Below are 26122 nucleotides of genomic sequence, written 5' to 3' on the forward strand. Positions count from 1 at the left end.
GCACCTCAGTGGGGATTGTGATGTGACTAAATGTTCCTTGTGTGGGAAAATTGGACATGTGTCAAGGTCGTGTAACATGGTGAGATGTAACTTGTGTGGTGAGGAGGGTCACCCGTATAGCAGGTGTCCTAAGGCTAGTCATAATGCAGAATCTCGGCAGCCTAGGCAAGAGAACATGGTAATAAGTATTGTTGAAAGTCCTATAGAGATAGATAAGGTGGTGGTAAATGAAAAACAAGAGGGTGGTGGAACGAGTAATATGAACGCAGAGGAAGTGCCTTTTGAAATAGTAATAGGGAAAAAGAAAAAGGAAAAATGAAGAGCAAATGGTTTTGTCAAACAGGTTTGATGTTTTCACATCAGCTGAGGAAGGAGAGATAGTTAGGGATGGAAATGAGTTTAGGCTGGTTTCAGGGAAAAGTGGAAGGGATGCAAAAGAAGGGCTAAATTTAGAATTGCGCAAAATAGTGGTCAAGGGAAGGAAGCAATGCACGTGATAGAGGAGTTGGCTGTAGAGGTTCCTATAAGCTCTCTTTTGGACCCATTGGGAACAAAGCCACTGGATAGTAAGGTGATGCAGGGGAGTGAAGAAGAAGGAATTGATATTATAGAAGAGACTCAGATGGAGGATTTGGAGGAGGGGTACGGAGCTTCTACTCAAGATTTAGTAATAAATTCCTGTGAGATAGGTGATGAGGGGGTTATTGGGTCTAGTTGGCAAGTTAGTTCGGGTACAGCTAAACCTCCAGATCCTAAACCTTTAGTGGCAGATGTTCCGTCCAGGGAGGGATGGTGGGGGGGCTTGTGGTCTGCAGGAGGTCGGTTTGTAGGGTTTAAGTATATTTCTGTGTTTGAGTTGGGTTTTTTGGTACAAAGGAAAAATATGCAAGGTCTTGTTTTTTATAACCTAAAAAAACATGGATCCCATCCTATACGATGTGCCACGATTAATGTGGCTTCCGTGATTTCCGAATGTGCTCATAAAATGTCCTTTGATTTTTTTCAGCATGGTTGAGGTTGATTTTTTATTTTTGCAGAAGACCTGGATTAGTAAATTGGATCTCCTCCATAGGGCGAAGCAGGAGTGGAGGGAGGTCCTTCTTATTGGTCTCTTGCGGCCGAGCCATACGGTGGGTTGGCAGTTCTTTTTACTGGTATGGTAACTGTGCACAAGGTTATAGAGTTACAAGCGGGCAGATGTATGATTTTGGATGTCAACGTGAAGGGACAGGATCTTAGATTAATTAATATTTATGGTCCTCAGTCACAATGGGAGAGGAAATGTCTCTTCATGGAGATAAATATCTTTTTACGGCCTAGCAGGTTATCTTTGGTGGTGATTTTGATACCATAACTAGGCCAAAGGACAGAGGGGGCTCAAGGAGACCTCTGGGCTATGACTCTAATTTTTTAGTTAGTATGGCTAGACAGGCGGGTCTGGTGGATGTGCATATTCGTCACTCCCCAGACCTCACAGGTTTCTTTAGTGGCAGCCATAGGTCTAGGATAGATAGGTTTTTTTGTTAAGGAGACTTCAGTAACTTCATCCCTAGGGGTGAGGTTGGTGGAGTTCTCCAATCACGGATTTCTCTCAGTAACTTTGAATACCTCAGAAACCCCTCAGAAAGGGCGGGGTCTTTGGCATTTGAACTCGGAGCTTCTAGAAGAAGAGGGTATTAGGCAGTGATTTTGGGTCTTCTTTCAATCTCAGGAGACGCTTCTGGAGGCTGGTTGGAGTAGGTCTGAGTGGTGGGAGGTAATAAAAAAGTGAATCTGTAAGTTTTTCCGTGGCCTTATAGCCAAGAGAAACTTAATAAAGAAAAATGTCTACCATAGTCTAAGAAGAAAATTGGATTTCTTGATCTCTGATGAGGGGGATTGTGGGGAAATCTCCTGAGTGAAGGCTCAGATGAGAGAATTTCAATATAACTGATTGATGTCTTTGGTTTTGGAGAGGGATTATGGTTCGTACCACTCGCCAGATCCTTACCAGAACTGTAGGGCATCAGTCGATGCTAAACATGTTAGAGGACTGGTTGATGGACAGGGTGCCCTTCATAGTGATAGGAAGGGCATTTTGGACGTAGTGGTGTCCTACTATTCGGATCTGTTGTCTGAGCAGCCACTTATTAGAGAGAGGATGGAGACATTTCTGAGGGAGACCCCTGGTCTGAATTCTCAAGGTACTTCTCTTGCCTCTTTGGCTTGTGATATAACCGCAGAGGAAGTTAGGAAAGCGATAATGGGGTTGAACCCAAAACAATCACCAGGACCAGATTGTTTAACATCTGAGTTTTATAAGATCTTTTCAGACCTCCTAATTCCCCGCCTAGTGGAAGTATTTAATGTGAGCCTGGATGAGGGAATTCTCCCTCCTTCCATGAGGTTATCTGCACTTATTTTGCTATTCAAAGGGAAAGACCCATCTCGTATTGAGAATTGGCGCCCCATAGCCATTCTTAATACAGACAGAAAGATTTTGGCAAAAGTACTCTTTAATAGGCTTTCAGAATTATGTGATCTTTGCTTTCACCTTGTCAGCACTGTTGTGCGCTCTCACGCGTCGTTTGACGCATCTTCAGATCGGTCTGCAATGCAGTATAATGAAAAAACACCCAAATCTAATCTCTGTAATAAAATCACACACAAAGTATATCAGAAAATATACAGGTTATAGGATGGGTCTCCCCCAGCTGGGGTAGATGTTATGTGTTATTTATGTCTTTTATACACTTGGAATTTATTTACTAAGGGATGAATTCTAAAATTCTAGAATTCAAAAATGTAAAAGCACAATGCTGTTACTAGCCGTGTTTTGGTAGTAATAGCATTGCCCTTTTAAATATCAATCACACACACGATCGGAAGCGCCAGATTTTAGAACCGATGTTTAGTAAATAAACCCCCTGATTTGGGAGTGTTCCCATATTAATACATTCTGGTGCTAGATACAAGGGGAGAAAAAAGGCATCATGTTCTAAATAAAAGGATAACACTAAACCCAGTTGTACTTTCATTAAGTACCCTTGCAAAATGTTCAATGGGTACAGACAATGCAATAAAAACCTGAGTCTTTGGGCCTGATTGTGAATCGCACGCACTGCCCATGTCGGACGCATTGGAGCCATGTTTTTCTACTGTGCATGCATCTAAGTCGCAGTGTTCATGCGTCCCTATTGTTAGTGCACAGAGGGCCTGATTCAGATCCGCTCGCTAGATGCAGCCGCTCGCTCCCAGCGTGTGGAAATATCAGCTAAGTGACGTCAAGGCAGCCGCTCGCATGGCAACACATAAGCACGCCCACTATGTCTTGGCGAGCGATCACTTTGTGCTTACAGATGCCCACCAGCCCGTCTTTAGCCGCCCACTAGCGTACGTCATCTCCATGAAGTATATACAACCATCAGTACATCGGGTTCCATCGGATCTGACCGCAGCGTTTGCGGTTGGCTGTACCCTACTGCACTGCGATCACTTCAGTGTATTATTCAACCAGGTGACTTGTACTATGATGCTGCCTGTTAATTATGCATGCCTCAGAAACGGCGTTGAAACACTTTGGCACGCCTGCGTCCGCAACTCCACTCCCCCGTTACCACTGCCCTGCCCCTGTTACCACCCACAAACGGCCTCTCCTGTCACTCATTGCACTGGGCTGTCTTTGCTGGGCGAGCGAGCACATTTCGATTGCTCGTACAAGTTTGCGCACGCGCACTGCGAACTGCACGCATGAGCACATTAGCCAACATCGTCTGCAACGAGCGGCCGCTTGCTAGCGAGCGGGTCTGAATCAGGCCCAGAGTCCTAGTACTGATTCAGATGCAAAGGGGTATATTTACTAAAGTGTGGGTTTTTAGAGGTGGAGATGTTGCCCATAGCAAACAATCAGATTCTAGTTAACATCTATCTAGCACCTTCTACAACATAATAGCTAGATTATGATTGGTTGCTATGGGCAATACCTCTATGTTGCGTCCTATGGGAGTGTTATGGGAGTGTTGCGAGTGTGCAACTGAAAATGGTTATGTACACAGACACTTAATCTCTCACACTGGAGGTCATACTCAGATGGAGAATCTGCACCTAGCATTAGGCAGATGCCAGTTCTATGGTGTGACCGATGGTGGCATCCAAAGACGTACCAAGTGGTATATGAGCATATAAAGAGTCTCAGGATCTGATACAGAGGTGAACGCAAAGCCGATATTTGTGCAGTTGAACGATTTTTTGTATATACCACGTATGAGTCGCACGCACTGCGCATACTCCAAGTTTCATCACAGACGTCAGTCGCAGTGTGGTCTTGGACGCAGCGTGATTGACAGGCAGGGAGCATTTGTGGCAGGTAACAACGGGAAATGTTGAGAACGTTTCGGGGGCATGTCTGTGCCTTTGAGCGGTGGTTAAGGCTCGGACGGCTTGCTTCCGAAGAACATTCTGAGCTACCATAGAGTTGCTCAGAACACTGATGCTGCAACCGATGGTACGTCTTGTGAATGCAAATGGCCAGACTTATGAACAAGGCCGTAACTAGGGTAGTGCAACACAGGGCACCGCAGGGCAGGGGCCTGTAATTTTTCCTGTTTATTATCATTCTCACTTGTAGCTTCCTCTTCTTTTATCCCCAGCAGCTCCTGGTATCCCCTATCTCTTTCCTGGCCCTTCCCCATGAGACCATGGCCCTTTTTCAGGTGTATTATCTTATGTCTCTAGTTAAAAACTGGGAGGGGGGGGGGGCGCCAATGCTCTCTCTGGCACAGGGCACCAAAAAGTCTAGTTCCGGCTCTGCTTATGAAGCCTCTATTGGGCGTCTCAATACAAATAGCAGCAGCTGCAACATTTGCATATTTTCGAACAGCCGCTGTATACAGGATCGCAGCCGGGAGAGCAATACCGTCCACCTTTGAATCACACGTTGGACAGGATTTAGACTTTTAAAAAGTTTCACATAAAAATAGTGCATCTACCCCCATATGCTGAGACATAAGATAAGATTAAGGGTCCCCTTGTCATATTATCGACCAATCATTACAATGTGCAAAGCCAATCACAAAAGCTCCAGTTAGTGAACTGCACTTGAGTACCCCAAAGACACATATAGGGACTGATTATGACTATCAGTGCGCATTCGTCCAGATAGCAAGCGCACAATCCCAGAAATGTTTTTACAATGTAGTCGGCGTTCCTGGACAGTGGCAGGGAGGTGGCTTAGTGCACGCATGGAGATGGTCCGTCTTATGGGCATGCTATGGGACGCTATGGCGTGGATGTGTTGTTGGAAGCTGTTACATATAGAGACGCTTAACAGCTCACACAGGAGCCCATTCCAGGACTGTGAATCTGCACCTGCCATAGGGCTGCGACTGACATGCGCCTAAAGACGCACCAAGTTATCCAGTGTCTACGGACCTTGCACATTCATATGAACGATGTACATCAAGGAAGGACTCTGTAGCGGCCTTTGCATAAAGTCGCTGATGTGTGACAGGCAAAACACGCAGAATAAGAACCAGCCCCATAATGTACAGTACATGTCTACTCTACAGTATATGTAAGTGCAATAGTGAGTCTCATATCTTAAAGAGCTAGCTCATAAACAACAATAGCACAAGCACCAACCCCCCCACCAAACAAATCAAAACCTGTTTCCACAGCTTCCACGTCTATTTTTTAAATTACTTTGCATGTATTTAAGTATATTTGTCTTAAAAACAATCCCCCTTAAACACTTTTTGTTTGGTATTTCTATTCGTACATTAATTTGACCTGTATAAGGCTTATACAGTCCAAATTAATGTAGTAATACCAAACAAAAAGTGCTCACTAAAAACGTTGGATGATTTGTAAAAACACCAACAAAGTTAACGTGAAACATCCCTCGCTGGATCGCTCGCCCTTTCAGTCTTATGTTTTATTAAAATTTGCATTTACCTACTCCTATGAGCCTTAAAATCAGCTTGGGAATGCTGCAAGAAAGATCCCTATTCAGCATTTACACAGATCCCAGTCTTTTTTTTGCTGGCTAAACACCTCGTATGGTGTCAGATACTGACTCTAGATACAGAGATGTCCCACTATGAGAGAATCAGCACTTCTCTCAGATTCATGTGACAGCACCAATTAGAGGAAGGATGGCACCGAGCTACCAGAATACATATCATGTCATAAATTGTGAGGGGCTGTGATCATGCGAGATAACATTCATTGGAACTGCAGGGCTGTGATATAAATTAAAAGCCAAAATAATTATGGGTGGAATTTTTGCTACGTGCCTCAGTATGCTCTGTGTGAAGGGCCTCATTCTGAGTTACACGTTATGCTGACATGAGTGCAGTTGGCCAAAGTTTTTAGTACTGTGGAAGCACCTGTGTTGCACTGCGCATTCCTCTCAATTGTTACCGTACCGAGATGCAGAACTAATTAGGACGCAAGGAGTGTGTTTTTTAGTGGGTGTACCTCGAAGGTAACAGAGGGTGGCTAGGCAGACGCGGGTGTGTCGTTGTCAACGGTTGTGTCTAAAGATGCACAACCGCTCACACAGGACACCACACTCAGACAGAGAAGCTGCACCTGCCATGGGATACGGTCAATATGTTGACAGTGGGGATGCCGGTGCTTAGAATACCGGCGCCGGAATACCAACACCTGTCAGAAGCTTGGTGCCGGCATCCCGATCGCCTGCATCCCGAAGGTAAGTAGCGGGGTTGAGGGGGAGGGATAGGGGTTAAGCACTAGGGGGAGGGTTGGGCACTAAGGGGGGATTGTTAGGTTTAGGGTGCGGGGAAGGGATGTAGAGGTTAGGTTTAGGTACTGGGGGAAGGTTAGGTTTAGGCATAGGGGAGGGTTAGGTTTAGGGGTAGGGAGAGGGGGAGGATACCTACCAACAGGTGTTGACATTCTGAACCCTGTTGGGTTGCCGGCGTCAGGATTTTAAACGCCAGGATCCCGAGTGCCCAACCCTCACCATAGGATTAGTGCAAGTTTCAGTGGCGCCTCTAAAGACGCACCAAGACGGATTACCACAGGAGAGACTCTGCAAGTAGGTGTCTGAATTATAAAGAAAACCGGCCACGTCTGTGGGCGACTCAGAACCAGGCCCTGTGTCAGTTTCATTTTAGGCTCATTTTGCTGTCTGGTCAGTGATATCTGGCCCAGCTTTTGCACACACAAAAAACAATAAAACAAAACAAACGCAGTTGTTGTGTTAAACAGTGTGACTCAAGGATGGTGTTGTGGTTGCTTTCAATCATATAGTCTATATATCCTCATTTCTCCCAGTCCACCTAGAACACCAGCCACCATGTCCTAAATTACAAAAGAAAGCCCCCTAATTGTTAGGCTCAGTGAGATCCGTGCATGCATCTGTGTGTAAAAAGCTTAAAGTGTTCAAATAAAAAAAATTAAGTGGGGTCCCCCCCTAAAAGCACAACCAGCACCAGATTTTCAGAGCCAGTCCTGGTTGTGTAAATACAGGGGACAAAAGACGTAGGTGTCCCCTGTATTTAGCACAACCAGCACTGGGCTCATTGAGCTAGTCCTGGTTTTGGAAATACAGGAGACAAAATGAGTAGGGGTCCCATGTATTTTCCATAACAAGCACCAGACTGTTTCTAGTGGGAGTGTAATGCCACAGCCAGGGGAACCCTTTCACTTGGTCCACCGGCCAAAGCATTACACCTGACCACTAGTCTGCCCAGGCTGGTGATCCCTAGAGAGGTGGGGACCCTCCAATAAAGGTGTCCCCTCTACAGGGCACCCCAGGCCTGGGCTGATAGCCCAGGGCTATTCCCGGCACCCCTGGCCGGTGGGTGCCAAGTTGATTGTGTAAAGTGTATGTAAAAAATAGATGTAATAATATTGTCTTTTGCTGGAGAACTACAGGTTCCAGCAAGCCTACCCCACATGCTGGTACTTGGAGAACCACAAGTACCAGCATGCGGGGTATTAAGAGCCTGCTGGTACCTCTAGTTCACCTGCAATTTGTAACCTGCTGAGTGTCTAAGGCAGGCCAGCGACGTCTAAGGGCTCGATTCAGATTTGGGAATAGAGTAATATAGAGCAAGCCCTTCTTGGTACCAGGCCATCCTCCAACAGTCTTCATCCTGTGTCATGCCAACAGTAAAGCATCCTGAGACCATTCATGTGTGGGGTTGCTTCTCAGCCAAGGGAGTGGGCTCACTCACAATTGTGCCTAAGAACACAGCCATGAATAAAGAAAGGTAATAAAACATCCTCCAAGAGCAACTTCTCCCAACCATCCAAGAACAGTTTGGTGACGAACAATGCCTTTTCCAGCATGATGGAGCACAATGCCATAAGGCAAAAGTGATAACTAAATGGCTCGGGGTACAAACCATTGAAATTTTGGGTCAGGAAACTGCCCAGACCTTAATCCCATTGAGGGACAGCATGCCAGGGCGAATTGCAAAGGTCTTGAAATAGATTGGTCAACACTGCAAATATTGACTCTTTGCATAAATTTAAAGTAATTGTCAATAAAAGCCTTTGACACTTATGAAATGCTTGTAATTTTACTTCAGTATACCATAGTAACATCTGACAAAAAGGTCTAAAAACACTGAAGCTGTAAACTTTGTGAAAACCAATACTTGTGTCATTCTTAAAACCACCACACAAATACATATAGCAGCATACCAGATAGAGGGGGGTGTAGATCTCTCACACCCACAATTGCATATAAGAAGATTCACCCCAGATACCTCCTGGGTATAGGTGCCTGGATCACTCCAAATATGTCTACCCTTCTCCTGGATAGCTGCTTTCCTTTCTCCACCAATGCATTTCGGCTTTACTATGGCCTTTGTACGCTGCTATATGTATTTGTGTGGTGGTTTTAGAATTATTTTTATGTGTAATTAATAAACATTACTTCACTATATACGATCTATGTATAAATGTTTTTTTCTATATACCCTTATGAAGGAGAAGTTACTTTAGGATAGAAAGCCCTTTCTCATCTGGAAAATCCTTGGATTAGAAGTATTAAAGGGAGAAGAAACATTTCCTTTTTTGGAACTTTTTTCTGATTGACTGATTTCCATACCCCGGAGGGTGTGCACAGAATGCAAGTACTTTATTCATAAATGACATTTGGAGGTGTGGTGACCACCTCAGCGTACTGGAAGTAGCACTTTTGAGTTGATGTGCTTGTATCTCTTTTTTATTTTATTACTGAATAGTAGGAGCAGTTGGTTAACTGATGAGTAGTACTGAGATGGCTCAGTGTAGAAACTAGATTAGCTGCAGAGAGCTAGGTAAGTGGAGGCAGTGTATGTACAGGGTTAACTGCACACTCAGGTCTTTTGGCAGGGAGAGGGTTAATAGAAGGTGCAGGGTGGTTCCAGCAGGAGACTGGGAGCAGGCAGAGCGATGCAGGCTGCTTGGAAGCTGGGATCCAGCAAGAGCACAGGCGAGCACGGAACAGACAGGTCTCAGGAGCACAGGAACTCTCTCACAGCATATACTGTGAAACACGTTGCACTGGCAACTATGGGGAGCTCTGAACTTCCTTAAGTACTCAGTGCAGGATCGTGAATGGTCGGAGAGAGCATGTGACATGCCAGGATTGGAGCAGCCTTGCCTACCCTCCCGATTTGGTCGGGAGCCTCCCAAACATCGGGTGCTGCTCCCGACCCCCCGGAAAGGCAGGCAAGCCTCCCGGCTGCCGCCTGCCCCCTGTACTAGTACTAGAAACCTCCGCAGCGGGGGGCCCGATGACTCATGTCATCGTGGCTCCGCCCCCTGCTTCACAATGCTTTTATTTTTGGCATTGTGAAGAGGGGGTGGGACCACGATGATGCGATCGTGTGGTCACACCCCTGGCCCCACCCCCAGAAGGAGGGAGCTGAATGTCGGTAACTATAGATTGGAGCAACTAAGTCACATGATCAGAAGCAAGATGGCGGCACCCATACCAGAACGGAAACACCACCAGGCTTACCCCAGCCAGAATGACACAGTGCCTGCGGAACACCTCGCACAGCCAACGCCTGCCCCCAGACACCAGCACCTCCGCCGGAAGGACCACGCCACAGCGCCCTCACAGGTAATACCTGTCGTCCCCTATGCCAGGAAACCATGGTCGTGACAGGACAATTCAGATTTGTAATGACCCTTCCCCATGAGGCCACACCCCTTTTTGGGCATGCGTCTTATGTCCCTATTTGATAATTGGTGGGGGGGCGCGCCACTGCTCTTTATGGCCCAGGGCACCTAAAAGTCCATAAAAGATCACAGTTGCAAATACATTAGTGTAAATCTCTGAATCAGGACCACTGATGGTAATTTAATAGAAGTCTATCGAAAATCCTCACAGTCCAGAAGGGCTGGCATTCTAATCCCTTAGTAATTAAGCTGGACAGTATTCTGCTTCCAAACTTCAACTTCCCCTTGCTGTACATCAGTGCACTTAGCAGTGTAGACTAATGAAACATGCTGGCAGCACTCACAAGGAACGTGGCGGTGAGGAAATTGGGGACTGGTTGTGGAGAGCCTACTTTTCACCAGATGCTTTCTTGGGTGAATTAAGGTACTTATCATTCAAATGAATTCATCCATCCATCGCACAATAGTCTGGAAGTGGTGGTTTAGTTCAATCGTGGAAACATTTTGAAACAAGCAGAATCAGTGAATTCTGTTGCTATGAAAATCTGTAATTTCCTCATCTAGAAACGATTCTTCTGCGTTTGCCAGTAATTAGTCCATACAAACCTGTTAATAAGCTGTCACTTTTTTTCTGTAGCTAAATGTAGAATTTAATAGCTAAACAGTAACAATCATCTTTTCTTTTAATGGTCAGAGAGAAAATAGAAGTGATTATGGTCTCAGAAACTTTGACAACCCCTTTGCAGGATTCATTGGACCAGTCTTATTCAGTACATACTGGCTGAGCTGACATACAGGGCAACCAGATTATTTCCCATTGTTTCTTCCTAGCGGGAGCCCTCTGCTTTGTTCCCTCGTCACTTAGAACTACCATGTGTTTTTCTTTTCACATCATAATTCTCTTGTATTGTATAACTGTTGTTTTTTACCTCTTTCTTGTTTGTTTGAACAAAGGAAAAACACTCTGAAAACATCGACATAATCCAATATAACGTTACTGCAAAAATGTTAAAATTCAGATATAGATTTTTATTGACAGTGAATGGAAATATCAACTGATTAAAAATGTCAGATATAAAAAGATGAAACAATGTTTAAGTGTGAGAGTGGTTGCAGAATGTAATTACATGAATATTGGCTCACTATTAATATTAATATTTGTGGGATATCCCCTAAAAATACCCATGGATGTATCGACAAGGGACTGCCGTACCAATAGTAGCTATCGGTTGTGATCCCCTATTTTCGACCACAAAATCAGCCCCCATAGAAGCCTGAGATTCTTCCCCGGGACTCACATGTCGCACATGACCAGTCAGAAGACCACACATGTACAGTAGAGCGGCAGCTAGTGGCAAAAGAAAGTAATCTCTTATGCAATCAAATTACTTCTATACATCACAGGGACAGGTATCTTTTGGAGCCCTGTCCCTGCAGGTGTCCTTTAACGCATGTTGTCGGTAGATAATTTCTTATTTACGCGAATAGCAGCGATAAGAAATTATAATTATCAGGTTAAAAAATTATGATCAATAAATGGGCCACTAAATAAGAAAGATTGTGTGTACCACTAATACATATAAGTTCTGTTTTGTACTTTAGTTCCCTTTTCCTTTCAGAACCCAATTCAAGGTTCTCACGCTCACTTACAAATCCCTCGCCCATATCTCTCCCATTTACATCTCTGATCTCATCTCCCTTCACTCTCCTGTCCGCCCTCTTCGTTCAATTAATGCATGCCGCCTTTCATGCCAACTGATTACTTCCTCCCACTCCCGCCTCCAAGATTTTGTCCGTGCTGCTCCCGACCTTTGGAACTCTCTCCCTCTCCCCATCAGACTCTCCACCTCTCAACAATCATTCAAACGGGCTCTACTTCATTAAAGCCTTCCAGCTCTCATCCAAACTTGCTGCTACATGTTACTTCCCCCTGTCTACCCCATCTGTGTCACACCTGTTTGTCTGCCCCTCCCTTTTACAATGTAAGCTCTTACGAGCAGGGCCCTCTACCCTCTTGTGTTTCTCCTTACATTACTTTCATCAACTTCTTACTTACCACTAGGGCACCTTATGTTCTGCTGCTTATGTGGGTGTTATGGTCGCTAATGTAGCAATGTATATTATCCATGTCCTTGTCCTGTATTGTATTGTACTGTAAGTCACTGGTCAACTTTTTGTTTACGTACTTTGTAAGGTGCTGCGGAACACTTGTGGCACCATATAATTAAATAAATAATTGTATCAGTGAAAATTAATTTATGATCCTTAAAGTGTACAACTGCATGCAATTTAAAATTGTATATTGTTACAAGTCGCGCTCACGACTTGTTCCTATCCAGCAATGTTCCTCCTTCTAGCGGTATTGTTCCTGGTGCCGTTCCATTGGTTGCCAGGCGATCCAGACGCCGCAGGATGGCATCTATTATCCACAACATGGCATGATTGGCCTGCTTCATGGTCAGCGTTATTGTTACTCCTGGTTGTGGTGAATCCTGTTTCCTTGGCTCTCTCTAGCCGCTCTGTCAGCCTCCAAGCTGCTACCGGCTCCCTAGCCCCTCCACCAACTCTCTAGCCGCTCCGTCAGCCTCCAAGCTGCTAACGGCTCCCTAGCCGCTCATCAGCCTCCAAGCTGCTAACAACTCCCTAGCCACTCCACCGGCTCTCTAGCCGCTCTATCAGCCTCCAAGCTGCTACTGGCTCTCAAAGTCGCACCACCGGCTCTCAAGGCACTCCATCAACTCTCCAAATTGTACTACCGGCTCTGAGCCGCACCATCGGCTCAAAGCCACAACATCGGCATTCAAAGCCGCACCATCTGCGCTCAAAGCCGCACCATCGGCTCTCAAAGTTGCACCACCGGCTCTCAAGCCACTCCATCAACTCTCCAAATTGCACTACCGGCTCTGAGCCGCACCATCAGCTCTAAGCCACAATATCGGCATTCAAAGCCACACCATCAGCTTCCCAAGCCGCTCCATTGACTTTTTGTACTCTTATCCCGTGTCTCACGCAATTCTCTGGTTCCAGAGGTAATCCATGTAAACCACTACTACAGGCGGCCACTTAAGTACGGGTGAACGCTTCTGGTTCTAAGGGAACAGCGGGTGGCTGTTAGTGGCAGAAGACCTCATTAGCCTGGGTTCTAGGAGGTTTACACAGAGCTGCCTTGGGATCCGTAACATATTTAAAGCTACTATCTCACATAATATAATAATAATTATATTTATATAGTGCTTTTCTCCATCATGACTCAAAGTCCTGATAATAAAAATATTTGTTGGTATAACACATTTTGAAGATATGTAAGCCAGGTTTACTTGTATTTAGGTTATTATTTTAGATGGTTCTTAGCACAGTAAACAAATAAATTTTTTTTATAAAAATAATAAAATTACCAAATGGAAGCATCACTATTGCTGAGACTGTATACATTTTAAAAAGCTATTGGTGTACTAGCAGCATGCAAGTGGGCAGTACTGTGGGTAGGAATCTTCACATTTCTGCTTTCTCCAAAACACTGTGTTCCCCAGGGTGAAATAAATATTGATATACTATGTAAATGAATATTCTCTAAGTAATACTGCTGGTATAACAAAAAAAGGAAACCACGCACAGACACAGAACAAGGACATGCAGGCATGACGGAAAAGGTGCAGAGAGGGCCTTGTGCATGTGAGCCTGCAATCTAGAAGGAAAGGGCAATGCTGAGACAATAGGAGCTAGAAGAATGGGTGTCAGGATCCGGCCTGGGATCGGCCTTTACTCACCGCTGGACTGGTGTCTTTAGGCGTTCAGACATCAGTGGCAATGGTGGGTTATGGCTGAGGATTCTCCCCGGGGTCCGGTAGGACATTCATGCGTGCATCCTGACTCCTGTGTTGGCAGGCATGGGCGCAGCCATGTTGGTTCATATCACTTGACCAGTTTCCTCCAATGGCAGTCCTGCTAGTGCCCCAGTTTTATCTCAGGATCCAATGACCAGCTGCCTGTGGGTATTTAAGACCGACTCCTGCAACAGGAAGTTGCTGTTCAACATCACTATATGACTGCACGTAGTCATTCCTTGTGACGACCGTCTCGTGTTTCAGAGGCTATATTATTTTTTCCTGGTGTTCCTGGTTTCCTGTGACCTCCGTGTATACTATCCTGTGTGTCTCACAGCTGCACCTCAGTGCAAGCTCTCCCAGTGATTACAAATTACAAGTTCATCCTACATGTTTCACTGTGCATTCTATCCCTGTGATTACAAGCTACAAGTTCATCCTGAATTTCTTACAGCTGCACCACTGTGCAATCTGTACCTGTGTTTACAAGTTAGAAGTTTATGCTGTGTGTCTCTAAGCTGTCTCACGGTGCATTTTATCCCTGTGATTGCAAGCTACAAGTTCATCCTGCATGTCTCACAGCTGCACCACTGTGCAATCCGAACCTGTGTTTATAAGCTGCAAGATTATCCTGTGTGTCGCTAAGCTGCACCACTCCTTACTCAGTTCCTGTCTTCAGTTCCAGTTATAGTTCCTCCTGTCTGTCCCGATGTTCCTGTATTCCGTGCAAGTTTGCAGCGAAAACCATATCCCGATTGGAGAAAACCACCAAGTATTTTAGACTCTGCGCCTCTGGGCAGGTCTCGCCAAACCTGGGTTTGACCGCATTTGGGAGACTTACGGGTAAATTTACTAAGAATTGAGTCTGGGAGAGTTTGCTTTTTTTTCAACTCGATTAGTGTCACCTAAACTCGGATGATTTGAAGCCCCTGAGACTCTCACATTTACAAAGAAGGGAGTTTAACTGAGAGTGAGATGGCCGATGGTGAAGCAGAATGAGATTTCTTTGCTGAGTAGCAGGGTTTGCAGGAGATTTCTCCCCCGAGCAGCAGGTTTTGCAGGAGATGACTCACTCGAGATTGCAGTGTCTTCTCTCTGCAAAACTCTCTCGAGCAAGCAGCCTGCACATATCAGTGAGATATGTGTAAGCTGCTTGTGTTGTACCTGTAAAAAAACGGGTTAAAAGTGGTTAAAAAAAATGACATAGGCCCTCCTCCCTAAAGCTTAGCCAGCCCCAGGCTTGCCAGCCTGTCCTGGTTTCTAAAATTACAGGGAACAAAATGTGTAGGGTTCCCCCGTAATTTAGAAACCAACACCAGGCTGCAGGGACAGTCCTGATTTTAAATATAGGGGGGAAAAATTGCGTAGGGTTCCCCTATATTTAAAACAAGCACCAGACCCAAAATGGTCGGGCTGTAATGCCACAGCCCGGAGACTCTTTCACCGGGGCTCCGGGTCCAAAGCATTAGCAGCCCAAGCCAGGCCAGGCCAAGCCGGGGATCTCAGGGGAGGTGGGGACCCCCCAAAAAAGGGGTCCCCCCTCTCCCTTAACCCCAGGCTTGGTCTGAAGCTTGGGGCTCTTCCCCACACCCCTGGAGCATTGGGTACGGGGGTAATAAAGTGGGGAAATATAATTAAACTATTGTATTTTACAGTGGAACTACAGGTGCCAGCATGCTGCCCTTTTGCACTTATGGAACTACAAGTGCCAGCAGACAGGCGGCACCTGTACCCCCAGTGTAAAATAAATAGTTAAATAATGACAAAACACACACCGTGATTATTAAAACTTTATTACACATACCTACCCATTCACGCATACTTACCTATATCAGATGTTTCTGTCCCCTTCTCCAGTAGAATCCATGTTGACTGGTCCTGCAAAAATGATTTCATACTCACCTATATCCTGGTGCTGGTCTCCGCAGTCTTCCATGGCCTTTGTAAAACAAAAAAACAAACTTACAGCACCACGCACCGGGTATCAGTATGTGTGTTGCAACACATTCTGATACCTCCCTATTGCCAGCTGATGGGACTGCACGGGCTTTGCAAGTCCCGCCAGCCAATCAGCGGCCGTGCTGACTGTAGAGTGGCCGCTGATTGGCTCCGGCTACTGACACTGGTTTCTAAATTACAGGGGAACCTTACACATTTTGTTCCCCATAATCTTAGAAACCAGGACAGGCTGGCAAGCCAGGATCTGTTAAGCTGAAGGGGGGGGACCCTATGTCATTTTTTTGAGGATATTTAAATTTATTTTCTATATTTACAGGCAGAAACATACATGGATCACAGCAATCTGTGTATGTTTCTGCCAAACTCTCAGATCACAGGCAGGTGTATTTTTTTCACAAGTTTTTATAGGAGAGTTTGCCCATCTCATGAGAGTTTCGAAACTCTCTGCTTGGTAAATTCCAGAATCCTATCTTCAGCAGTGAAAAGGTTCTCAAGTTTTGCCAATGGTGAATTGAAGAGAGTTTGCTAACTCTCCAGTATTTTCCCATAGCAAAGGAGATCTCTCTCCCAAGTTTGACATTAGTAAATTTGAGAGTGGGAAAAAATGGCCAAACTGTCCAAAGTGTGCAAACTCTCCCAAACTCTCAGCTTAGTAAATGTACCCCTTAGTTTGCCACTTTCACCATTTTCCCCTACGGATATCCAAACCCCCCCCCCGGTTTCCAACCTCATCAGAGGTAGCCCTAATGCCCGGTCATGACAATGGGGTGGTGACTGGCAGTGCCCAGAGTATCGGATGGGAAAAGGAAAGGATATGGTGAACATGTGGGTTTTCAGAGTGAACTTGAAAGATTAAAAGTTAAACAAGAATCTGCTCATTAAAGAGGAGATAGGCACAGGAGAAGTCTTGGAGGCAGGTGTAATAGAAGTAATTAGTGGAAACAAGATGCAGATTGGAATCAGGTATAAAAGGACGAGAGGGAGAATGACTCATGACAAGATCTGAGAAGTATGAGGGGGAGGTTTTGGTAGGGTTTTGAAGGGGAATAACTTAAAGGCTTTGGGGAGCCAGTGAAGGGATTTGCAGAGAGGTGTAGGGGATGTGGAGCGATGACAAAGGAAAATATAATTTTCACCAGAGCATTTAGGAGGAATTGAAGGAGGCCAGATAGGAGGAGGTTGCAGTAGTCAAGGCAGGAGACCATGGGGCCTATTTATCAACACTAAAATAACGGTTTTAAGGACTTTTCCATTATTACCAATTTTTTAATATTCATTAACACACTTAACACAGGAGATATCACTGATATCTCCTGGTTAAGTCTGTCTGCGTTAATTTCCATACACCCCATACATTAGTATGGGATGTAGAAATTAGGCTATTCATCAAGTTCCGAAAATTATGTATATTCGGAATTTGATGGTGTTACTATTCGCCACTCTCAGGTGGCGTACAGTGGTTTACACTTATCTGCTTTCAGCGTGAGCAGGTTCTCCTCGGCTCCCTCCGTCACTTCCGTCACTCCCTGGTCCCTCCTCCGGCTTCGGCTGCTGCTCTGACTGGGTTCTCCTGGCAGAACACAGTAAAGTTTTTTAAAAAAGTAAGTTTAAAAAAATAAAAAATAAATCTTCAGACGGGAGATCGGGGTCCACGACTACACAGGCAACCTGGTAGGTGGGAGAGGGGAGCGGAGGGGGGACAGTTGGGGGGGACACAGAATTACTGCAGCTGTAATCAGTGCTGCGCATGCGCCACTTTTGCAAAAGTAACGTTGCATGCGCAGCACTGATTACAGCTGTGGTAAGGTAGGACTAGGCAGGGAAATGTATCTATTTGCTGAAAAGCTGTCATCGCAAATATGACAGCTTTTTGGAATAGATACTTATGGAGAGGAGGAATGGTGAATTCCTCCTGTAATTAGGTAGAAATCCATGCGAGTTCTTAACCTAATTACCTCCATCGATTTTTTTGTGTTGATGAATAGGCACCCATGAGAGAATGGACGAGAGTTTTGGTAATGTCCCGAGTGAGAAAGGGATGTCTTCTGGCAATGTTTCATAGGTGATATAATTGAACAAATGACTGAAGTACAGCTGAGCCAAGGGTGACCACCAAGGAGAGGACATTGGGGGGATGGGGACAGCGTAATGACAGTGATGAAGAAGACCAGCGTGGGTGGGTACTAACACTGGGAGGAGGGAACATAAGTTTTGGACATGTTGAGCTTTACGTAGGAGGAGATAGCAATTATTCTCCAAGTGAAAGTGTGGGTTTCCTCCGAAACTCCAAAACATACTGGTAGGTTAGCTGGCTTCTGGCAAAACAAATGAAACCTAGGGGTACATTTACTAAAGGTCGTTTTTTGGATTTTGGTCATTTTTTTTTGGTGGGATTTGGAAACCAACCATAACTGGCCATTAACTAAAGTCAAAACCAATGAAAAACTGACTAAAAATCTTTGGCCCTCATTCAGAGGTCCTGAATGAGGGCGGCCGCTTCTTTTTTTTAATGTGGGCTCCTGGTCGCTAGCTAAGCTGTGGGTTACCACCCACAGCTTCAACGACCGACCAGAATGATGGTCGTGATGGTCAAGACCATCGCAACCATCGGGGCTTGCGATGAGACCCTAAGGTTGGGTCTTGGCAACCGCAAGCCCCAAGCTGATGTCAGTGCAGCCGCCCACAAAATGGCAGGCGTTCCTTAAGGAACGCCTCATTTGTGTAGCCACCCCCCCGCCCCGCCTACAAAACGGAGCGAGCTGTTGATCAACATTGACAGCTGCCCCTTTTGTAGTGAGCTCCGGAGCAAGAGAAATTCTCTCTCACTCCGGGGCTTGTGCACGCGCAGTGCGGCCGCTGCGTGTGCGCAGGGCCTTAACATTGACCCGGTTGCAAGCGCTCAGCGCTTGCGACCGGGTCTGAATGAGACCCTATGTTTTTACTTTTTACATAGACTATAGAACCCAGAGATTTACTAATGGTTGCTTTTAAAATTGACAAAAACCCGTCCAAACAGTAGACCTGAGTAAAAAAGACAGTGTGTGATATGCGCGCAGTATACCCACAGAGTCCTGTGTCGGGAGCAGCTGAGCGCTAGAGAGGCCCAAGTTCTCTATTGTGGATGAATGGATATGAACAGATTGCGCAAAGCGCTCACCTATGAGTGCTCTATAGAGTCAGTCTCATGCGTATGATGCTGTAATGAACTGAAGAAGCTCTGTATGTAAAATTAAATGAGGAAAAAAGACAAAAAATTGTAACACTAAGGGCCAAATGTAATAGGGTGAGAGTTTAGAAAATGTGAGAGAAAACTGTCACATTTTTAAACTCAACCAATGTAATAAAGTCACAGAACATGCAAACTCGCATGTTTTTCAGACTCAAAAAACTCTCAAGATTTAAACTCTCATCCAAGTGTTTCCTGTTTTGAAAATACAACTCGATCAATATATTAGTATGAGAGTTTTACTGCTAAACTCTCACATTTTCTAATCTCTCACCCTATTACATTTGGCCCTAAATGTATATTTATTATGCTAGACAAAAAGCACAATACTCCTAATTACTAAAAATAGAAAATCATATAGAGATATTAAAAATAAAAATAGAAATAAATGTAGAGATGACCAAAAATGTACTCAAAAACACAAAAAACACCGAAAAAATATAATTGAAAAAACTGCTGAAACTGATGGGTGTGCCTCAACGACTACACCCCTGGTGACCTGGGAAGTGAGTCAGCTCTTTTAGGGAGCGGACAGGCCGTAGTGTACCTACATAACCCTAGGTACCATATGTTTTCAAAAATGTCTGAATAAAAAGGGGTGAACAAAGTCTCAGCCCTAGAATGATGACATCAGAACACTATGTAGGTAATGGTGGCTGAAAACACCTGTAGATGACTATAAACCTTTTTTTTCCCTCGAAGGGGGCGTGGCCACACCTCCCACAATTAGGTCACACCCCGTTTTCCTGAGCCCGCCGCTGCTCTCGGCAGGCCTGACTGTGCTGACCAGTTTGGGGCTGGGTAATGTGATGGCAGGGGGACCTCATGCTGTGTGTTCCCCTATGGCATTAGCCCCCCCCCCCAGCTGGTTCAGCCTACTGCTGGTTATAGTTTATCCCCCTAGTTTCCAATACCAGCCCAGGCTGAGAGGTCCAGGGTTGGTTACTGATTTGTTACTTTATTTACAGTTTACTGTAATGAAGCCTACACAGATCATAGTGATGACGGTTTTGAATTAAATATTTAGAGCTGCAAAATCAGATTAACATTGATGTCGGGTTTCAATTAAACCGTGATTTTTAGTCTATAAGCACCTGCAAGAAATCTAGATTGGGGAAAGAAGCAGGTGAACACTATAAGTGGGATGTAGTTAGCAAACCGGCGGACGGGATGCCGCTGGTCTGAATCCCGACGCTGGAAGTCCGTCACCAGACTTAAGATAGGCATCGAAATGCCGACGCCTATCTTAATCTTGAAGCCGCAACACAGACAGAAGCCAGCCCAAAACAGGTAAGTCCGGGGCGTTTTAGTCCCCGGCGGGGGGAGGGTTAGGTTTAGGCAGCATAGCGTGGTTAGCGTTAGGTTTTGGGGGAGGAGTTAGGGTTAGGCACGGGGAGGGTTAGGCTGCAAGGTGGGGAGGGTTAGGGTTAGGCTACAAGAAGGGAGAGTTAGGGGGAGAAGGGGGAGGGTAAGTATAATTACCCAACCCCTGTCGGGAAAGGACCCATACCAATTAAAATCACATGGGGCAGGTAGGAGGAATGCTAGCCCAACAGAAGGGGTCTCACCTTCAAATGTATCTTAAATACACACATACACATAGAAAAAAAGGAGGGACTGGACTGCACATCCTGATATTAAATGTTTAAGATTAGGATGTGCAGCCCAGCCCCTTCTTTTTTCCTATGTGTATATTTAAGATACACTTGAAGGTGAGACCTCTTCTCTTGTGCTGGTCATTAGAATTCTTAGTGCTTATAGTGTGCACTTGCTTCTCCCCCCTTCTCGTCTGTTGTAGAACTACAGGTCTCAGCATGGTAACACCTATTAAACTTTCTATCATCAGATGACAGATGTGACCCATAAACTTAAACTAAATTTAACTAAATAAACACACGAGACCAAGTTATGCCGTATAAAAATAAGTGGTCAGCTTTATTTAGTTACAATGGTAGGTATGGTGGCAGAAGAAAGAACGGCAAACAACCAGTGTCTTAGGCCAAAAGGATCACAACTCACTTGGGCCAACTATCCCAGACAAGGGCAAGTGTGATCTTAAAACTTGCAAGGGCCAACTATCCCTTTCAAAGCAAGTGATGCGGCCCCAACACCCATACCAATGCACCATTCATTCTGCTCAGTCGAGAGGTGCCGCTGACCCCAATAGGGTGAAATCAGCCTGCCCAGTGCTTTGAAGGGGTGCGCACCGCGAACTATCACTCGAGGAGAAAATGGAACTAGACCCGCAGTCAGATGAACTGACATACTCACAGGAAGGACCGACAATGGCATTGATGACTCCAGCTCCTGCGCTGGCCGCGACGTCAGCCGCTCTGCCTCTGGTAAGGGCCCCGACCACTGGTACACCCTCCAAATTGTCGTCTGTAAAAGAAGAGACTGAGGCGGAATCGTGTGCATTGACCATGTCCGCAGCCTGATTGGGGGAAGGGAGACAGCAGGGGAAGCGAAAGAGACTGAGGGAGCTGCGGGCATAAGGGAGAGGGACAGGCCACAAATTCTGCCTAACTGCTGCACCAGAGGGCCAAGCTGCGTTTGCACAGCGGACGCCACAGACGCAGAAGACACTCCAGTATCAGCAGCGTTTCGGGACTGCTGCATCAAAAGCGGTGTCAGTGCACCTACTACAGACAACAGCAGTCCAGCAATGGGCCCAGTGTCCAACAAGGGAGCACTTCCAGGTGCCACAGACCCTGTAAGCACAGTAGTCGCCTGCACAGTTGCCACCCCCCTGGGGGAGCTGGCAACCACAGAGATGGGGGACCCCATGTCTGAATCACTGCTATCATTATCAACAGAGGGCAGCACGAGAGGGGGAAGATTAATCTGCCTGTCACTGTGCAGGCACTGGCTCCGCCCCTTGGCTGGAACATTATGGCCTGCGTTCAAGCCGGCGCCATTACAGGCGTCCGGCCAGCACGCTTATGAGGCCTTTTACGCCGTCCTGCCCCCGGAAATCAGCCAAACCGAGCTGGGCGACGACCGGGGGACAAGGGGCGGGTGGCGTGACTCGATGCGGATTCCCGTGGTGATGCCCGGAACCCGCACCAGCGACCACCGCAGGCGCCGTGATGGTAACAGGGCCGTGCCTGACTTCCCCTGGCCCCAGCCGCATTAAGACCGCCGACCACCGGGGGACAAGAGGTGTGCGGCAGCACGTGATGCGAGCGCTCGCGGCTCCTCCGCGGCTGCGCGCCTGCGACTGCAGCGTGCACCACATGTAGTGAAGAGGCCATGCCTGACCCTCCAGACCACCGGGAGGGCAGGCTCGGCTGCGTAGGGGGCCCTAAAGATAGTACGCCGGACCCGGTACAGTTGGAAAGTCGGGCGGGTACCGAGCGTGCACGTTGGCGGCTGCATGCTAGCTAGAGTACGGAAAGAGATATAGGCCCGTATTCAATTTGAGCTGAGCCGCGATACTTTTTTGCCTCCCGGACTTTTCGCCTACATCGCGTGTTTTGCAGTGCAGAAAAGTATCGCACGTGGGGCCGCTTATCCCCGTATTCAATTTGAAAGTAGGCGAAAACAGGACCCGGCGAAACTTAAAGAAGCGGAAAGTCCTGTCATATTTGGGGAAATCAGCCTGACACCCCCCAAAAGATGCTCTGACATGGGGGTTAGCTATGGTACCCCCCGATTTGGCTTGCTGAAGGTATTTGGTGTTTTTAAACGGGCTCAATAGCTGCTAAATAGCGTTTTTGTATAAGTGTTGAAAAATAGTATTCAGGAGGTTTTTTTTGCAGAAAATAACTTATCCCAGCAAATTTGGGGTACTTGAAAATGGGTGCCAGCATATTTTAAAGTTGCTAAAGTTAAGTTTAAAAAAACGTGAAAAATCCACTTGCCGCAAGTACCTGCAATGAAAAAAACACATGAGGCATACTTGGGGACCCCCCCAGAGTCAAGTTCGCTAGTTTTTAAGTTTGTCCCCCAACTTTTTTTTTGCTCCCAAATTCAAAGTGATTTTTTTGGGTGTCCTTAAGTGCTTTTTTATTTTATTTTTTAACACCGTTTACCTTTGGGAGACTGTTTGAAGGCTGCACGGGGGTTCCCGCTACGTTGCACCCCAATTCTGCACTTTTTTCCGCCTACTATTCATAGGCAAAACTTTTCCGCCTATTACATTGCATTGACTTTCCGCCTAGGCGGAAATTCTTTCAAATTGAATACGGCGATACTTTTCCGCCAGGCGAAATGACGTCATCGCTCCAAATTGAAGACACGCCATAGTAGGAAAAAGAGATAGAGTAGGGAAAGAGGGTATGTATACAGAAAGAGTAAAGACTGATGATAGGGAGAGAATAAAGATAAGATATAAAGAAACAATCAGAATACAATCCATAACAGATCTGCCAAGAAAAACTGCACTTCCCTGGTCACAGATCAAATTCAAAGAGGCAGATTTTACAACAGCAGATTCCCCACACCCTCTCACATAACACGCCCCCTAACCTCTCACCTATCACATCTGCCGACCCACTGTCAAACAACAACAGACATCTTAAACTTTATTAACCCCTCCATCCCTGACTAGAAGTTTATGTACCCTCGGTTCTAGAACCGAGGGCACATAATTATGAAGAAGGGGGCTCTAGACTGCACACCCTGAATATATATATAATGGGAGGTGCTACCTGTGGAGACTATTGTTGCAAACACAAGAAGAAAAAGTACAAGTGCACAACTCCAACATTACTAATTATATATAAATGCAATAGAAGTTTGCAATAAATAGAGGTTTTAGCATAATCATGGCCATGGTTATGGGCCTACCCACCGCGCCCAGGTAACCTCTGAGGGTAGGTCCCTAACATACTGGGGTTGAAATCCAGAGTGCAGGACACCCCCAAACAGGCCCAGCTGAGCCACCCCAGGGCGTCACTCTAATGAGAGAAGGTGAAGTGTAAAAAAGTGTAAGATAGATAAGAGCAGCTACTGCTGCATATAAGGGTAGGCTCTACCTCAAGGGCTACGAGCAGCTCCGATGGCTCTCGATGTTACTGATAATGCATACACTTCCTGGAGAGGACGTGTGCTGCGAAAGAAAAGGGAGCGTCTTTAGACTGGCATGTGTTAGCTCTGCCGTCGCTCTCTAAGACATAGAGGGTGTCCTTAAGCCTTGCCGTGTGATCGCAGAATTTGCATACCCTACCCCACCCTACCCCTGACGGCTGTGAAAGTGCGCTGCATTGCGTCCAGGTCTGAATCGCCCCCTTAGTTCTGTCCACGCAATGCAGGAGCAATTATGCAAGCTTGCCTTAAACTCTGCATTGGCCCCATAGTGGGCGATTCAATTCAACGTGAAGAAACACAGCTGTGCTCCCGGCACTTTGGTTGTATTTATCCTCGCATCCCCAGGGGGGTGCAAGAAGAAATCCTTAGCGCGCCCAAACAGCGCGGTGAACTGAATAACTGCTGTAGCTCCTTCCCGCGGCTATTCATCATCGCGTTAAATTGAATACCCCCATAGTGAGCAAAGACAAACAGTTAAGATTAATGTAAAACAAATAATGATGTTTTAGGATAGCATTACAGGTAAGGAGACGGCAGGATGCATTTTGCAGTGTAGTTGTAGTGTGAGTAACATTGTGACTATTTGTGTAGAATTGTGTTATTTTACTGTGGATGCAACATTCTTGTTATGTTGTAATGTGTAGAGTGCATGTCACCATTATGTGGGTGGTGGCGTACACTGTAATAATTTGTTACATTGACAGTATAGTGTAGAGGGTTTGGTACGTTTGCAGACAATGTTCTTTTCTGCATTATTACCACATACCTAGTGTGTGTGGGATGGTAGGATTGTTTGTACAGTACTGTATTAAGGTTGTTCATATTGTGTTTTGACAGCAGCAGAAAGTGTTTACTGTGTGGGTTATTTTTGTGACAGCACAGTGTGGGAGTTTTTATTGTGCGGGCTGGCAGTGTAGTATATGTCACAGTATAATTTCTCTGTCGGTAATGTGTGTCGGTGGCAGTGTAGTATATGTCACAGTATAATTTCAGTGTCAGTACTGTGTGGGCTGGCAGTGTAGTATATGTCACAGTATAATTTCTCTGTCAGTAATGTGTGGGCTGGCAGTGTAGTATATGTCACAGTATAATTTCTGTGTCAGTAATGTGTGGGCTGGCAGTGTAGTATATGTCACAGTATAATTTCTCTGTCAGTAATGTGTGGGCTGGCAGTGTAGTATATGTCACAGTATAATTTCTGTGTCGGTAATGTGTGTCGGTGGCAGTGTAGTATATGTCACAGTATAATTTCTGTGTCACTAATGTATGCGCTGGCAGTGTAGTATATTTCACAGTATAATTTCTGTGTCAGTACTGTGTAGGCTGGCAGTGTAGTATATGTCATAGCATAATTTCGGTGTCAGTAATGTGTGGGCTGGCAGTGTAGTATATATATATGTCACAGTATAATTTCTGTGTCAGTACTGTGTGGGCTGGCAGTGTAGTATATATCACAGTATAATTTCTGTGTCAGTAATGTATAGGCTGGCAGTGTAGTATATGTCACAGTATAATTTCTGTGTCAGTAATGTGTGGACTGGCAGTGTAGTATATGTCACAGCATAATTTCGGTGTCAGTAATGTGTGGGCTGGCAGTGTAGTATATATATATATGTCACAGTATAATTTCTGTGTCAGTACTGTGTGGGCTGGCAGTGTAGTATATATCACAGTATAATTTCTGTGTCAGTAATGTATAGGCTGGCAGTGTAGTATATGTCATAGCATAATTTCAGTGTCAGTATTGTGCGGGCTGGCAGTGTAGTATATGTCACAGTATAATTTCGGTGTCAGTAATGTGTGGGCTGGCAGTGTAGTATATATATGTCACAGTATAATTTCTGTGTCAGTAATGTGTGGGCTGGCAGTGTAGTATATATATGTCACAGTATAATTTCTGTGTCAGTAATGTGTGGGCTGGCAGTGTAGTATATGTCACAATATAATTTCTCTGTCG

General features: G+C 45.6%; 1 protein-coding gene across 1 annotated transcript in view; it reads left to right on the top strand.

The window, feature by feature from the left end:
• Positions 1–487: 487 nt before the first annotated feature.
• LOC148520499 (uncharacterized) overlaps positions 488–26122 on the top strand; it is an 80780-nt gene continuing 55145 nt past the window's right edge. Inside the window, 1 exon segment of the mRNA XM_088475661.1 lies at positions 488–642. Within this exon segment, the coding sequence (XP_088331787.1) occupies positions 488–642 (155 nt within the window).

Source organism: Taudactylus pleione, unplaced genomic scaffold (assembly GCF_031769625.1).
Source record: "Taudactylus pleione unplaced genomic scaffold, aTauple2 ptg000176l, whole genome shotgun sequence".
In the NCBI taxonomy this organism is placed as follows: domain Eukaryota; kingdom Metazoa; phylum Chordata; class Amphibia; order Anura; family Myobatrachidae; genus Taudactylus; species Taudactylus pleione.